The following is a 17248-nucleotide window of genomic DNA, read 5'->3' on the forward strand; positions in this document are numbered from 1 at the left end:
CCTTCCCAACTCACCAGTTTGCAGACACAGAACCTTCCAGAACTTCCAAGCCCTGCCCTAGCACCAGCCCTTGATCAGGGACATCCATCCATGCAACCCCAGCAGGGTCCTCAGGGAAGACATTGAGCTACTGAGCTTGGTCCTCTCCAGGGCCGATCTGGGGAAGGCATCCAGGCTTGTTACCTTGTGAGCATCGCAGTAGGTGACATCATCCGAGGAGAAGAGCACAGCATCCTTGATGAAGTTGGACAGTGCACGCAGGATGAAAGACACGAAGAGGTGCATGTGGATGTAGTTGCGGGTGCAGTGCAACCTCCTGCTGGAGAGAATACGGGGCTGCGGGGCCAAGGAGGGGGGTCTGGTCCACCTGCTGCATGCATGTGCACACCGAGGTCTGCCCATCAGTCCTCAGGTCCCAACCTCTCTCTTTTGTCAGAACCTGAACAAGGACCTGACCCCTAGGTTCCTCGTGTATCCATTCTCATACTGCAATTATAAAAGTAAAAGGACCTAGGAGTGGAGGTGCATGCCTGTAATCGCAGCACTCGGGTGGCACAGATAAGAAGACCAGTCTGATCTGCATAGCTAGTTCCAGACCAGCCCGGGCTATATGTGACCAAAAAGTAAATAGCTAGGGCTGTAAGAGCAATGTGTCTTCTGCCCTGATCAACCACCACCTTTTGCCTCAGAATTTCTTTTTTGTCTGTTACTGGTCCTCCTCCCACACCTTTTTGTATTTTTTAAATATCTGATTTTTATCTATTTATTTATGAGAGAGAGAATGAGAATGGGTGTGCCAGGGCCTCTAGCCACTGCAAACAAACTCCAGACACATGCACCACCATGTGCATCTGGCTTATGTGGGTTCTGGGGATTCACACCTGGGTCCTTAGGCTTCACAGGCAAGCATCTTAACACCTAGGCCATTGCTCTAACCCTCCTTTTTGTATTTTTTGAGACAGAGTCTCATGGGGTCCAGGCTGGTCTCGAATTTATGAGCTGGGATTCCTGTCTTGGTTTATGAGCTGCTGGGGACCAAACCCCGGCCTTTGTGACTTTTAAGTAAACACTCCCCCACTGAGCCACCTCTGCAGCCCTGTTTCCCCATTTTATGGGGAAATCATTCCAGCCATAAGGACGACACCACTCTCCTCACCATAGACCTGACCAATCGAAGTGCTTCACTTGTGGCTCAGAGGGGAGCATGTGACCTACACTGAGCCTATCTGAACTCTTTGGCATTTTACTAGAATCAACAGGAAAGGCGCACTTTGCCTCTGGTTTTTCTGATTTGGCACATGCCCCTGCAGTTGTTGGTAATCGTTGCCATCTTTCCAACAAGGCTACCAGAGGGCACAGCCTAAGTAGGGCAGAGAAAGGAATGGGTCAGAGCCAGTTCTACTGAGATGCCTAAGCGGCTAGAGCCAGCCATGCCTACAGAAGACACCTCTGAGCTTGTCACCTCTGGGGGTGTCTTTCTGTCTCTTGCTTCAGAGTGTAACTAGCACACCTTTGAAGTGAGTCTTGCCAGCAATCTCCCAACATTGTGAGAAAATTGAAAAAATATAATAATGATCCACTGGCCTCATGAAGCTCTCGTCATCATTACTATTGAGGAGTAAAAGGAATGAATGCAGTCCACGTTTGGCCACAGGTGAGCTCAGTTGGAGTGAAAACCTGATGGCCCACCCAGGTGTCTCTCTTTCCCTCCTGAGCAACTGAGAAGAGACCACGAGGCTGGGTCTGGCGGGCTGGAGAGTTGGAGGCAGAGAGCACGTTCTCACCGGAAAGCACACAGGAGGCTGAGAGCGACCAGAAGCATCACCAGCGAGGAGCTGTAGCCCACGGTGTACATGACCTTCAGCCTCAGCAGGTATGCGTGCTGCAGACAGAGACACGGGTTAGTGTCGCCCGACCACCCCGCAGCACCTGTTTCAGGCAGTGTGGGCTTGCCAGCCCTGGCTGCTAGGCTGTTCATACCCCAGTATGAACTCATTCACAGACTCCTCCTCCTGGCCACCTCTTGGCTTTAGACAGGCTCTTGGGAATCACATAATGCCTATTGCAGCCCCTACCGTGTGTGGCACCTTTACTAACACTCCAAATTCAACACTTTAATTCCTCTAGGATCGGGGTGCCCACTGCCTTTGGAGGAAGCTATTTGGCTTACAACAATGCAAAATCATAGAATTACTCTTTTGGTTTTTAATTTTTTTCCAGAATTATTTATTTGTAAGGAAAGAGAGAGAGAGAGAGAGTAAGTATGGGCATGCCTGGGCCTCTTGCGGCTGCAAACAAACTCTCATGCACTGCTTTGTGCAATTGACTTTACCTGGGTACTGGGAAATCCAACCCAGGCTGGCAGGATTTGCAAGCAATCACCTTTAACTGAGGAGTCAACTTTCTAGTCCTTTTTTGGTGGGGGGGGGACATATTTTTAGAGAAGGACTCATGCCCAGGCTATATGGCTGAAATGACCTTGAATTCCTCATTTGCTTGTTGCGACTTGCCAAGTACTAGGATTATGAACACACAGTATCTCAAGCTGGAATATTTATTTGTTGGTGTATCTAGCTATCTGTGTGTGTATTTGTGGTTTGATGCATGTGTATGTGTGTTCACTTGTGTGTATAGGCACACACATGTATGGGTGCACACACATGTGCATAGAGCATGCCATACAGGTATCTATATTGAGTGTCCTCCTTGATCACTTCCCTCCTTATTTCCTGAGGAGAGTCTCTCACTTGAACTCAGAACTCATCAGTTTGGCTAGTCTAGGTGGCCAGTTCGCTCCAGGGATCCCCTGTCCCTGCCTCCTGAATGTTGGGGTTACAGGTGGGCCACTATGCCCACCTAGTATTTATATGGGTACTGGTGATCTGAACTCAGGTCTTCATATTTGCATAGCAAGCACCTATCCACTGAGCGTCCTACCCAGACCCTAGACTCTTTTAAATGACTTTACAAAATTGGTAAGCTATGTCACACTATGGGATCATTTTTGATACAAAAAATTGCAATAAACAAAAATAATGAGCCAACACTCATATTGTGGCATACAGCAATTAAAGAACTGCATGTAAGTTCAGAAAAATAAATTGGACAATAGTCTTAAACTGAATCAAAGAAATAGACATTAGAGCAATGATAGTATTAGCAACCGAATGGACAAATGTTTGAAATTAATAATATTCTATTCAGGTGATGATATGGTAGAAATAAAAATTGGTTCAGTTTTTTTTTTTGAGAATAATATGGAAATGTGTATTAAAGGCCTTTGAAATATGCATTTCTTCTAACCCTTCTAGTCCAGGAATTAATTCTAAGAAATTCAGTTGGATCTTCATATTCACAGCTTTTGTACCCTCAGATCCAACCAACCATGGCTGAAAACATTCTCTAAAAAAACTGGTCATGTATCGAACATACACAGACATACTTCCTGGTTATCAGTCCCTGACCAGCACAGCGTACCACTATTTGTTTAGCATACCCATTGAATTAGGTACTTCTTATAAGGGATCTAGAGATGATTGGAAGAATACAGAAGGATGGGCATTGGGGCTACGCAAGTGTTGCTGTAGCTTCCCTGAGTTGTCACACGTGCTGGGGTGGGCTTTTGGTGATGCAGCTGTCTTTGAGTCATCATATTCCTGTAAGTGACCACTCACATGTACTCCTGGAAGTGACCGCTCACTTGTACTCCTGGAATTGACCACTCACTTGTACTCCTGGAAGCCCAAGCGACTCAGTGGTTCACAAAAGACTTTGCTGGGCTTGCTACTCTGTTCTGTCATCAGAGCCCTGTCTGTGGTGAACACACACCTTTGTTTGTATCTCCCCAGAAAAGCTGGCACAACAGCATCCTTAGAGTTCTGTATCTGAGGGGTCCTGGGACCAATCTGAGGCTTCTGGGGGATTACAGTCAGGAAAAGAAAAGTTTATTTACACAGATGTTTATTACAGAGCTATTGTGATAAAAAAAAAATCAATTGTCAGGTTGGAAAGATGGCTCAGCTATTAAGTTACTTGCCTGCAAAGCTTAATGATCCAGGCTCAGTTTCCCAGTACCCACATAAAGCCAGATGCACAGAGTGACATATGCACATGGAGTTCATTTGCAACAACTAGAAGCCCTAGCATGCCTTCTCTCCCTCCTTGAAAATCAATAAATTAAATTTAAAAATCCAAATGCCCAACAACAGAATAGTTAGCTAAATTATTTTAATGTCATAGTACTGTTAAAACATTTATCAGGAGTTCTTAAACAAGTCAGGACCTACCACTCATGATGTATTGTTACATGCAATGGCAAAATACAAATTTTACACATGTAGTGTGATTTCAGCTATAAGGTGTTTGATTACATAGGAATGCCTTTTTTTGTTAATCAAAATGATTGGATAAGTGAGGAGCTCACTCAGCTGGTACACAGTACTTGCCCAGCGTGTATAAAATCTGGGTTCCCCGAGCACTTCAGAAACTAGACATGGCGTACTCCTATAATCTAGCACGAGGTGGAAGGACCAGGGGTTCAAGGTCATTCTCAGCAATATAGGAAATTCAAAGCCAGCCTGGGGAATAGGAGACTGTGTCTTAAAAAAACAAAAACAAATAAAAAGGTTAAAGAGTGGATATCAATCATCCTGCGTGTTCAGCCGCAACTTCATATCTGCACAGAAACAAAATATAAGGAGACATGATAGTCGTTAATAAGTGGCTAACTTTTTATGGGCTTTGGGCTAGAGCTATTGTTCTCTTTTGTATTTTTCTATGCTTCTAATTTCCCACAGTTGGTGCTATTTAATAAGCAAATGAAAAGGACAATTTTTTTAAAGGTGCAGAATAGTAGAGGGGAAATCCTGCTGTCTGTTGTTCATTTGAAAATGATTTTGGGGCTAGAATGTCTCAAGAACTGGGGTGTCATACAATGTCCACCGGAGAAAGAACACAGGTTTCAATGCCAGAAGACAAGTGTTCCAAACCCAGGACTGTTACCAGCTATGTGACCTTGGACAATTACTTAACGTCTCCAAGTCTCAGTTCCTTGTCTGCCAACTGGGGTAATAAATAGTATCTACCTCGCAGGCCTGTTGGAAGAATGAATAAGCTATAAAGTGAAGTATCCGGACAACATCTAGCATTGAAAGACCTTCAGTATATGGTGGTCTTTCCTACCCTACCATCCGAGTCATCAGTGTGAGATGGTAGACAGTCTGAGGTTTGAGGCAGCTGCTAAAAAAAAGACCTATCTTGAGTTACACTGAGTGCTATGAGCAGCTGGTCACTCTGTGATGCTTGGGTGTGACTGGTCTCGGCGTGCTATTTTAAGAATTCCCTTAATAAACAGAGCATTTCCGGAAGACAGCGATTGTCATCTGAACATGCTGTTACACACAGGACATGTAGGGGAATGATGACGTTTGGAGGAGTAAGATATTAGAATGATTGACAAGTGGAAGAAACACAGGACTTCATTGGCAAACTGTAGGTCAGCAGGAAAAGTTACCAGAAATTTAGGTCACTTTTGACTCAGAATAGCTAAGAAACTTTTAGCTGGCGGTGACTTCAACATGATGGTTGTCTTCTGACACTGAGCATCCCTTGACCTAGCTCTCCCTGAGGCCAAGAGACACCTCTCAGGGAGAAGTGGGAGAGTCTCAATTTCCTATAATTGGGGACATTAAAGCCCTGTGAATGGCTGGGATACAGCTCAGTTGGAGACTGCTTGTCATACATGAAGCCCTACATTCCACCCCCAACTCTGCATAAACCTGGCTTGGTAGTGCACACCTGTAATCCCAGCACTGAGAAAGCAGAAACAAGGTGATCAGAAGTTCAAGGTCATCATTAGCTACATAGTGAGCTTGAGGCCAGATTGGGTTTTATAAGACACTGTCTAGAAAGAAGAAAACACTAGGAAGATGGATCAGTGGGTGAAGAGCTTGGCAAATATGAGGACCTGTGTTGGATCCCCAGAACCTATTTAAAATGTCAGTCATGGGATGGAGAGATGGCTTACTTGTTAAGGTGCTTGCTGTGAAGCCTAAGGACCTAGGTTCAATTCCCCAGTACCAATGTAAGCCAGATGTATAAGGTGTACATGCACCTGGAGTTTGTCTGTAGCAGCAAGAGGCCCTGGAGTGCCCACCCTCTCTCTCTCTCTCTATCCCTCCCCCATCCCAAATAAATTAAATATTTTGCATGGCAGTCATAGGCTGGAGAGATGGTTCAGCGGTTAAGGCACTTGCCTGCAAAGCCTCACATCCTGGGTTCAATTCCCCAGTACCCACGTAAAGCCAAATACACAGAGTGGTACATGCATCTAGAGTTAACTTGCAGCAGCTAGAGGGCCTGGCATACCCGTTCTCATTCTCTCTCTTTCCCTCTCTTTTTCTGCTTGCAAATAAATAAATAAAATATTTTTTAAAAAAAACTAGCAGTCATGGTGGTGCATGTCTGTGACTCCAGCAGCACTGAGAAAGCAAGGGCAGGTCGATCACTGAGTCACGGGCTAGCTGGTCTAGCCAATTTGGTAGGCTCCAGTTTCAGTGATACTCTGTAGGAAAACATATGGTGGAGAGGAGTAAGAATGATATCTAGGGGCTGGAGAGATTCCTCAGTGGTTAAGGCACCTGCCTGCAAAACCTAAGGACCCAGGTGAGATTCCCCAGGACCCATGTAAGCGAGATGCACAAAGTGCTGCATGCATCTGGAGTTCATTTGCAGAGGCTAGAGACCCTCCCTCTTCCTCCCCTCCCCTCCCCTTGTCCCTGTGCAAATAAATAAAATACTAAAAGAAAACTACCTAACATTGACCTCTGGAAACACATTTAGGCTTACACACACATATGCACATGAAAAAAGACCTGTGATATATTACAAGATCAAGGAACAATAACATCAGTATTCCATCTACCAGCTCCCTAACCCACGCCCTTAATGGAAGCACTGTGCCCTCTCCCTCCTCATACAGCTTGTCCATGCAGAGACAGCCTGCACCAGCCAGCAGGATGACACGTATGAAGTGTCATGGCAGATTTTGCCCTGTCCCGTGTCAGCAGTCACTGCTGCTGGGCGACCTTCAGCCCAGCTCTCATGCCTGTCTCAGGTCTGTAAGGTCTGCCTGACCCTGACAGCACCCTGACTCCCAGGAGTCCTCACGTGACCCTTGATCCCTCAGCTCTTAACAACTGCCTCCTGTCTGTCCTGGGCCAAGCTACCTTTCTCTGCCCAGGAGCCTGGCTATGTCACTGATTTTCTTATCCTCTAGATCAGCTGACTGCAAGAATTTTTATAAAGAGACAGACAGTAAATATTTTAGGCCTTGGGTGCCATACAGTCTATGGCAACTACTTAAGTCTGTCTCTGTCGTGCAAAAGTTGCCTTCTGGTGCAAATGGACCTGGCTGTATCCCAATGAAACTTCATTTACAGAAGTATAGGAGCAGTGGATGTGGCCCAAGGCCACAGTGCGGCAAGCCCTCTCTAGGTAAGGGTCCTACAGGCTTGGGGCATCTGTGACTAGGCTTTCTGTCAATCTGAGCCCACTGCTGGCACTTACCCCTACCACAGGAATATGTGCCCAGGGTGGACACTGCAAAAAGAAAGAGCAACAATGAGTGCATGTCTACAATCTGCTGGTTGAAGGGAGAGATGGTTTACCAATAAGAAATAGGCTCCATGGGGCTGGAGAGACTGCTCAGTTTTAAGGCATTTGCCTGCAAAGCCTGAGGACCCAGGTTCTATTCCCCAATAAATAAATAAAAATATTTCAAAGAAATAGGTTCCTTCAAATCTCAGTAAAGAACCAAGTTTCACCAGCACTTGGGAGGCAGAGGTAGCAGGATCACTGTGAGTTCAAAGCCACCCTGAAACTAGTGAACTCCAGGTCAGCCTGGACTAGAGTGAGACCCTACCTCAATTAAAAAAAAACAAACAATAACAACAACAAAGAATCAAGTTTCAGGTGGGGATAGCTCTCAGTGGGAAGAGTTCTTGCCTAGCATGCATGAGACCCTGGAGCCCCAGAATCATATAAGCGAAGTTACCGGGGTTGGGGAAGTGGCCCAGGGACTAAGAGCACTTGCCATACAAGCATGAGGGCCTGATTCACCCTGAGTTTGATCCCTCAGTGCCCATGTCAACAGCTGGGCCTGGCCATGCACACCTGTAACCGCAGAAACTGGAGAATCATGGGTTTGCTCGTAAGTAAAAGGATATTGGACATTCTCCTCTTGCCTTTGCACGTGGGCACATGGATGTGTGCATCTGCACACACACACACGTGTATGCACCACACACACACATGTACTGACCCCACCACATACCACACACATGCAAAAAGAAAATAAATGAGCATGGTGATGCATAGCTATAATCTCAGTGCTGGGGAGGCAGAGGCAAGAGGAGCGGAGCAGAGCACAGTGCTCACTGCACAAGCACGAGGAGCTGAGCTCAGACTCCCAGCACCCATGTAAGATGCCAGGTGCAGTGACCAATGCCCAGAACCCCTGAAATGCAGAGACGGAGACCAGCAGACTCCTGGGACTTGCGAGCTAGTCTAGCTGAACCGCACGTGGTGAGAGAGCCCGTCCGACGACAGTAACTTGCAGAAAGGCTAAGGGAAGGGCTGGAGAGATGGCTTAGCAGTTAAGCGCTTGCCTGTGAAGCCTAAGGACCCTGGTTCGAAGCTCGGTTCCCCAGGTCCCACGTTAGCCAGATGCACAAGGGGGCGCACACGTCTGGAGTTCGTTTGCAGAGGCTGGAAGCCCTGGCGCGCCCATTCTCTCTCTCTCCCTCTATCTGTCTTTCTCTCTGTGCCTGTCACTCTCAAATAAATAAATAAACAAAAAAAATTTAGAAAGGCTAAGGGAAGATTGACGTCAGGTGATGCCACCCTCTGGCCTCCACAAGCATGCACACACGCACACATACACTCACATGCACAGTCCACTCACATGCACACACATAGCCATGCACACCCCACACATTCACATACAAAAAGAAACAAGTTCCAGGTCATCTGTAGCCATGTCCGAGGCCAGGCTCAGGGACTGGTGAATCATTTTCCAATCTTAGACGTTCTTTTCCCCTCGCTTACTGAGCCGTGAGTGAGCAGGGGAAGGAGGCAGCCCCGGGTCCCAAGCCCCGCTCACAATGGTCGCCCTGTCCCCTCGCAGGTCCCCTCACCTCACAGACGCCCGTCCCAGAGGCAGGCTTACCCGCTTCTCGTCGGAAGAGTGGTTCACGTTCACGCCACAGGCCAGGTCCGGCCTGGGGAAGGTTTCCGACCAGCCGTCCTGTGTGCAGTTTCGGAACAAAGACCCTGTGGGTGGCAAGTGTCCAGTGGTGAGCAGCGGGCAGCGAGATTTCTCTGGTCAGCCTCTCCCAGGGTGGTATAGCAGGTACTGTGAGCTGTCACTGCGGCAGGAACACCTGACGAGCAGCAGCTTAAGGGAGGAAACTAGCTCAGCTCACAGTGTGAGGGGACTGGCAGCAGGAGCATGCAGCAGCTGCCCCCACCGTTCTGCAGTCAGGAAGCAGAGAGGTGAGCGCCAGAGACCAGCTCGCTTTCTCCTATTCATTCCAGGACCTGGCGATGGGACGGTACTCCAGAGCCTGAGGTAGGAGGATCATCATGAGTTCAAGGCTAGCCTGGGGCTACAGTGTGAGGTCCAAGTGAGCCTGGCTGGAGTGAGACCCTCCCCTCAAAATAAATAAACAAACAAATAATAAATATATAAATATGTATATATATATATATATATGTATATGGTTTGTTTTTTGAGGTAGGGTCTCACTCTAGCCCAGGCTGACCTGAAATTCACTATGTAGTCTCAGGGTGGCCTTGAACTCATGGTGATCTGTCTACCTCTGCCTCCTGAGTGCTGGGATTAATGGCATGAACCACCACACCAAGGCCAAATCAATAATTTTTTAAAATTTTTTGTTCATTTTTATTTATTTATTTGACAGAGACAGACAGAGAGAGATAATGGGTACCCCAGGGCCTCCAGCCACTGCAAACGAACTCCAGATGTGTGCACCCCTTTGTGCATCTGGCTAACGTGGGTCCTGGGGAATCAAGCCTCAAACCAGGGTCCTTAGGCTTCACAGGCAAGCACTTAACTGCTAAGCCATCTCTCTAGCCCAAATCAATAATTTCTTAAAATATATTTTTAAAAGTATTATTTTGGTGTAACTGGAGAGGTGGCTCAGCAGTTAAGGTGATTAGCGGAGGCCACGCTCATTTATTTTCTTTTTGCATGTGTGTGCAAAGCCTAAGGACCAGGATTTGATTCCCCAGTTCCCATATAAAGCCAGATGCACAAAGTGGTGCATGTGTCTGGAGTTTGTAGTGGCTAAAGGCCCTATGAAGAGCCCATTCTCACTACCTCTCTCTTTTCCTCATAAGTAAATAAATAAAATATTTTTTAAGTTTTATTTTTTGAAGTAGAATTTCAGTCTTGCCCAGGTTGATCTGGAACTCACTATGTAGCCCAGACTAGCCTCAAACTCATGGCAATCATCTTACATCAGCCTCCCAAGTACTGGAATTACAATCTTGCTCCACCATCGTGTCTGACTTCAAAGATTTTTTTAAAGAGTTTTTTTAATGTTTATTGCTATTGTTATTAGCAACATAGTTCATTTGATTAATTTAATTAATTTAATTTTGAGACAGGGTCTCACCAAGTTACCCTGGCTGACCTTGAACATTTTCTATGGAGCCCAGACAAGCCTGAACTTGTGATCCTTCTTGCCTCTGACTCCTGGATAGCTGGTATCACAAACCTGTGCCACCAGGCCCAGCTAAATGAATTTTTAAGTAAGAAATTCCGGAAAACCAGTAGTGTTTTAAGAAACAGAAGAAGGTCACCTAGAGGGAATATTCTAGGCCTGGTAGGAGAACTATCTGGGATTAAATGCAGACTGTACTATCTCAAGCCACATGGGAGTCCTTCTTGCTTTAGCCTGTGTGATGGGTCTTTGGGAAAGAACTAATTTAGGAATTAACTCTAGAATGTGTTTTCCTTTGTTCAATAGGAAAGGTTCAGGACACCAGCTGGAGTTCGTGGAGCTTCTCCCTGGGGTTGAGAGTGTCCCTCTGGGAGCCTTTCTCTCTGGAGGTCACAGGGCAGGGGTTTAATCACACATGGTGAGAGAGTGGAATACCAGCTAGAACAGGGAACGTGTCCAGGCTGGTGTAAGCTGGAAATGGTCTTCCCACAAGTGGAATGCCAAAGAAAGGGCTACCGGAGAAGGAAGATTCTTGGTGATTAGCGGAGGCTAGACACGTCTTGACCCATTCTCTTGGGCCAGCCAGCACCAGAGACAGGTGTGCAACCTGCGCCCTCGCCCAGAATGCTGTGTAGCCCCACAGCGCCACCATGTGGTATGAACATAAAAATGCAGCAGAGATAGGTCCAATGAACCTCAATGCTTCGGTTCCCAAAGTACAAAACAGGGCGGAGAACAGACTGCTGGGTGTCTCCTGATGGGTCATCGGCAATTCAAGGATAGGTTTCTCAAGGATGAGGACAGTGAGATTCTAGTTAAAGATGTGGGCAGGAGTTGAAGCAGTTAACTGGGGAGGGACGTGAGAGGGCTGGCATCTGATCATCCCATGCCTTCTTTAGAAGGGCAGGAAAGGTGGTAGAGGGGAGGCAGAGCCACTGTGGCTCTAAGAAGGCTTTGGAGAAAACGCTGGGAGGGAGAGAATTGCAAGCCCTTCCTAACAGAAGGGCCAAGTCAGCCATGTCTGCATGAATGCTCCGTGTCCTCAGCTCCAAGGACGCCAGAGATAAACACGGCAGAGCCTGTCAAGAATAAAGATGGTTGGGAAGTTAGCAGGTGGGTGCATGATGAAAGAAGGGGCTGGAGTGAGATGGAGGTTAGAGGGGAAGATCTGAGAACAGAAAGGAGGGAGGGAGGAGAGACAAAGGATGATGCTTAAACTTTGCTTCCAGGAACAGCCTTGGGATTTCGACATTTGAGCCCCTCTACCACCCCAAGCAAGGATGTCAATCTCCAAGCATCTATCCTTACCGGTGCCCCCAGTGCATGTCCCCACCCTGGGTGGTTACCATTTCTGCTTGTGACCATCTGGAGAGACCTCGGGCACTGGACTTCCACCGTCTGTCCTGGCGCGGCGGCAGGCCAGCAGCTCATGTTGTCCCACAGTCCCTCACAGCCTGCAAGGAGAGCCAGAGCGCTGGGCTGAGGAGGCCACCACCACGCTCTCCCCCTGTTTCTATGAGGCACCGACTCCTTGAACTCCACCTTTTTGGGGATGGGGTAGGGGTGGTCCTCAGAGTCCTGCGCATGCAGGGAAAGTGCTCGACCACTGAGCAACACCCCTCTGAGATCAGGAGCCAATGGTATCTAATGAATGCCTTTTTTAATGTGCGCGCACGTGTGTGTGTGTGTGTGTGTGTGTGTGTGTGAAGGAGTGCATGTGCATGTGTGCATAAGTGTGTGGAAACCAGAGGACAACTTCAGGTGTCATTGTAGGAATGCCAGCCACCTTTTCCCCCCAATATTTTATTTATTTACAAAACAGAGAGAGAGAACAAGAATAAGCACGTGAGGGTCTCTTGCTACTGCACACCTACTCCAGACATGTGTGCCATTTGTGCATCTGGCTTTATGTGGATACTGGAAAACTGACTCTGGGCCAGCAGGCTTTATAAGCAAGTGCCTTTAACTACTATGCCATCTCCCAACCTCTACCTTTTTATTTATTATTTACTTACTACCTTTTTAAAAACTATTTTTATTGAGACAGGAGCTCTCGTTGGGCTGGAGCTCACCTAGTAGGCTGGCGTGCGAGGCCCAGGCTCACAGCACACATGGCTTTTTAAAAACATGGATACTGAGGATTGAACTCATGCAAGACAAGCACATTACTGACGGAACCATCTCTCCAACTCCTGCATAACCTTCTGACATTGCAACACATTATCAACGTCCATTCTTGTAAACAGTGCAAATGACTAAAAAATAATTACAAACAGTCTCACAAAATTGTAAGTAAGTTTATGATCCTGAGCTGTAGCTCAGTGGTAAAGCATTTGCCTAGCATGCCCAGCACAACCAAAAAGAAAAAAAAATAATAATTTTCATATAATCACCCCTAAATTCTTCTGAAGCTTATCCCAAGGGGGGCATGAATGTAGGAAATGTGCCAGCCTTCTGGGGATCTGTGCCATCTGGAAGGCCATCACTTGAGCATCACTGGGGAAATACAGTGACCACTCAACTACTTTGAAGAAAGTTATGAACCATACCACCCCTGAACCAGACAGAAAGGAGTAGGTTCATGTGGCTGGCAGACATGGGTCCCAGGACATCCTCATTCCACACCTTCCCTTTCTCACTTCCTCCTCGAAGCTGGAGGTATCCAATGGAAGCCCCCTCTGGGTCTTCTTTTGTCTTTTCTCATTACAGATATATTTTTGTTCATGTGTGGGGTGGGTACATGTGTCCATGTATGTGTGCATGTATGTGGAGGTCAGAGTTCTAAATCTTATGTCTTTCTCAATCAGTTTCCACCTTACTTTTTCAGACAAAGTCTAAATAAAGCTGGATCTCACTGATTTTGCTAGTCTAGCCCCAGGGAGTCTTCTGTCAATGTCTCCCCAGTTCTGGGATTAGAGGTTGACTGCTACACCTGCCTTTTAAAAACAAAATGTAAGCCAGATGTGGTGGCACACACCTTTAATCCCAGCATTTGGGAGGCAGAGGTAGGAGGATCGCTGTGGGTTCGAGGCCACGCTGAGACTCCATAGTGAATTCCAGGTCAGCCTTGGCTAGAGTGAGAGTGAGACCCTATCTTGAAAAAAACAAAACAAAACAAAAATGTAGGTGCTGGGTATCTAAACCCAAATCCTCAAGCTTATGTGGCAAACAATTTACTAACTGAACCATCTCTCCATCTCACCTTTTGTTTTTAAATTATTTTTTGTTTTATATAAGTATATATTGTATGTTGAGCATATTTCCCACTTATCTCACTACTTGCCCTTCCTTTTCTTCTCCCCCACATTTTTTCACTTCTACTTTTCATGTCATAAATACATACATGATGTTATGTAGCTATATAAACTCTAGGAACCACAAATGAGAAAAAACATGGTATTTGTCTTTCTGAGACTGGCATTAGGTATATCACTTAATGTGATTATCTCCAGTTGCAATCATTGTCTTGCAAATAAGGTAACTTTGTTCTTCTTTGTGGCTGAAAAGCTTCCACTGTGCATACATACCACATTTTCTCTATCCCTTTTCTGTTGTTGGACACCTAGGTTGGTTTCATAAATTAGCTACTGTGACAATGCTGCCATAAGCATTGATGGGCATGTACCTCTGTGATGTGTTGCCTTGGAGTCCTTTGGGTAAACACCCAGGAGCAGGATAGCTAGCTCATAAGGAAGACTTATTTTCATGTTTTTGAGGAACCTCTAGACTGACTTCCACAGTGGCTGTACTAGTTTCTAGTCCCACTAGCAGTGTGTAAGGGTCCCCTTTTGTTTACATCCTCTCTCACGTTTGTTCTTTGTTTTCTTGATGGCTGTCATTCTGACTGGGGAAAGATGGAATCTCCTTGTAGCTCTCAAATGATGAGTGTGAATGTCCAGTAACCACGTGAGAAAATTGCTCATTAGCTATCACAGAAGTTCAAATGAAAGCTCCACATAGGGTCTCCCTTTCTCATCCTGGCACCTGGATGACCAGCCAGCTTGGTCCCCTGAACTGAAGTTTGTAGCTCAAGAAATGGGAGGGAGAAGCCTCTGGCCTTCCAGGGTCATCACCATAACCCGAGGGCAACTTCCTGCTGCTCAAGATGAGTAACAAGGGACTGGGGATGTAGCTCAATGGGTAACGTTCTTGCCCAGCATGCACAAAACCCTGGGTTCCATCCCCAGCATTGCATAAGCCATGTGCATGCCTGTGATCTCAGCAGGAGGGAGATGAAGGCAAGAGACTCGGAAGTTCAGGGCTATCATGGGCTACATAGCAATCTTGAGGCCAGCCTGGGATACCTGAGACTGCCCCCCAAAAAAGTAACAGCTCTCAAGCATCAATCCAGCCAGGCTCAAAGTATCAGTATCCTCCATGGGACCTCCATCCTTCTCAATGCAATCCCCATGGCAACCTGTCCCACCGCAGAGGTCCTGCCCCTCAGTTCACTTCAGAAGCAGCCAGGAGCATGTCCTACGTGGAGGCCTCTCTCTGGACCTGACCCTAGGAGAGCTATTTCAGCCATTTGAAGGGCAGATCTCAAGTTCTGCATCTCACCAGCATGCCAGAGGTGCTACAGCATCAATTCTTGCCTTGATAATCTGTGCTTCATTTATTTCTTCCTCGTGTGCAAGCACTCAGACTTCCACAGACCCCAGCAGACAGAGACACAGCCAGCCAGGGACCTACTTCCCAAGGAAGCCAAGGTCTGTCCCCACCAGGCAGAGTCCCCAAGATCAGGGGCCTGTATGACTGTCCATGATGGGAGACTCTGGGGCCTCCGCTGGGCCTGGCATAATGAAGACACCTTACATGTGGCTAACGAACAAATGAATAGTCCAGTGGCAACATGCCTGGCTCCCCACACCAGTGCTAGTGAGGCATCCTTCATAAATGTTCTTTTGCCTCAAAACCTATGGAACAACTTGGTTCCATGCCTGCATCCTGACCTTCCACTCTGTTTATGGGCAGAATACAAGACACGTAATGGAACCCCAGTTTTGCAAATGAAACTGTGAAGGGGAGTGAGGGAAGGTGGCTTCCCAGGGTCACCCAGCCAGGGAAAAGCCCAGCCCACTGCTTGGTGTCATCTCTCAGTTTCTACTAGCTTGGCCTGTCTCCATGCGCTAACTAACCCTAGCCAGGCTGAAGGAGCCCAGTAGAAGAGGCAAGTGTGTGTGTGTGTGTGTGTGTGTGTGTGTGTGTGTGTGTACAAGGAATGGCTGGGCCAGGACAGATCATCAGAAAGCAGCCCAGACAGAGAGGAGAGAGGTCTGGGAAGGTGGGAAGGTAAGGCAGATGTGATATATCTCTACCCTAGCATTAGAACCAGTACCCAGGAGGCCCAGTACAGAGCTTTGGAGGTGGCAGAGGGGTAAGGATGGCAGGAATATAGAATAGGGAGACCCCGGGGGATGCAATAGGCAGGATTTGGATGGTGTTATGATTGGAATGGGAATCATCTCCCACAGGCTCTGATGACTTGGTCTCCATCTGATAGTGCTGTTTGGGGAACTTCTGAAAACTTTAGCTGGTCCCTAGTTCCTTTTCTCACACTTTGGTTTACTGTCCACTATGAGGTGGACAGTGTCCTCTGCCACATGATCCCACCACCATGACATTCTGCTTCCCCACACGCCCAGAATCAACAGAGCCACGGACCATGGACTTAGTCCTCTGAAACCAGGAGCTAACTTAACTCCCTCCACCCTCAGCTTGTTTGTGTTTGGTATTTTGTCACCGCAATAAGAAAAGTCACTAATACAAATGGAGTCCCATTAGACCATTGAAGGCATCTATGGGACCAAGGATTAGCAGTGTAGCCTTCAAGGCATTCAAGAGATGAACAAGCTTGGGTGCCTCTGAATCCTCCCCTGGACTCTCATGGAGGGCCCAGAAGGAGGAGCAGTCTGAAGGTTTCAGTATTTTGGACCTTCTCAAGAAGGCCCAGCTCTCTAGCCCACCAGGAAGCTGGTCAATCCTGCTGCCAGCCTTAGGTGCTGCTCTTGAGGCCTGGGTCCCTGGGAGTCTTTGGGTGTGACTCAGTGGGAGAAGGATCACTTCTGGAAGAGTCACCGTCTCTCTGCAGTCTGAGCTCTCCCTGCACCTGGAGTCTCAGGGCACCAAAAAGGCTCCATACGGCATCCTCTGTAGCCTAGTTTATCAGCTTGAGAAGCAGGTGACTACTTTTAGAAAGTAGATCAATACAAGCACCTGTTAATCACCTAGGGAGAGTAACACCTGGGCACCAGTCAAAAGCTCTACTCCGTGTGACTGATGACTTGTGTCCAGCTGGCCGGGCAGACAGAGGCTGTCTTAGAGTCTTCCTGAGCCAGGCTCGTGTTGGGCAGAGCCCACAGAACAGCCAGCCGAGAGCTGGATGAAGGCAGGGGAGGGCAGGAGTAAGTTGGGACCCCGGCCAGGTGGCTCCCTGCCACTCACACCTTTCAAGTCAGCCGCACAGAGAAAACATCTTGTGCTGGGGTTGGACTATGCCAGAC

At 47.3% G+C, this 17248-nt stretch overlaps 1 protein-coding gene across 2 annotated transcripts in view; it reads right to left on the reverse strand.

Moving 5' to 3' along the window:
* The window catches only part of Sctr (secretin receptor), a 73523-nt gene that overhangs the window by 31675 nt on the left and 24600 nt on the right, over positions 1-17248 (reverse strand). Inside the window, exons 3-6 of one of the 2 annotated variants that reach the window (XM_045151080.1) lie at positions 12092-12199; positions 9227-9330; positions 1785-1882; positions 184-316 (exon numbers count right to left, since the gene is read on the reverse strand). In XM_045151080.1, coding sequence (XP_045007015.1) covers positions 184-316; positions 1785-1882; positions 9227-9330; positions 12092-12199 — 443 coding nt within the window. Of the gene's footprint in view, positions 1-183; positions 320-1784; positions 1883-9226; positions 9331-12091; positions 12200-17248 lie in introns of both variants that reach the window. The other variant, XM_045151079.1, reaches the window with a different exon arrangement.

The sequence above is a fragment of the Jaculus jaculus genome, chromosome 5 (assembly GCF_020740685.1).
Source record: "Jaculus jaculus isolate mJacJac1 chromosome 5, mJacJac1.mat.Y.cur, whole genome shotgun sequence".
NCBI classification, from domain to species: domain Eukaryota; kingdom Metazoa; phylum Chordata; class Mammalia; order Rodentia; family Dipodidae; genus Jaculus; species Jaculus jaculus.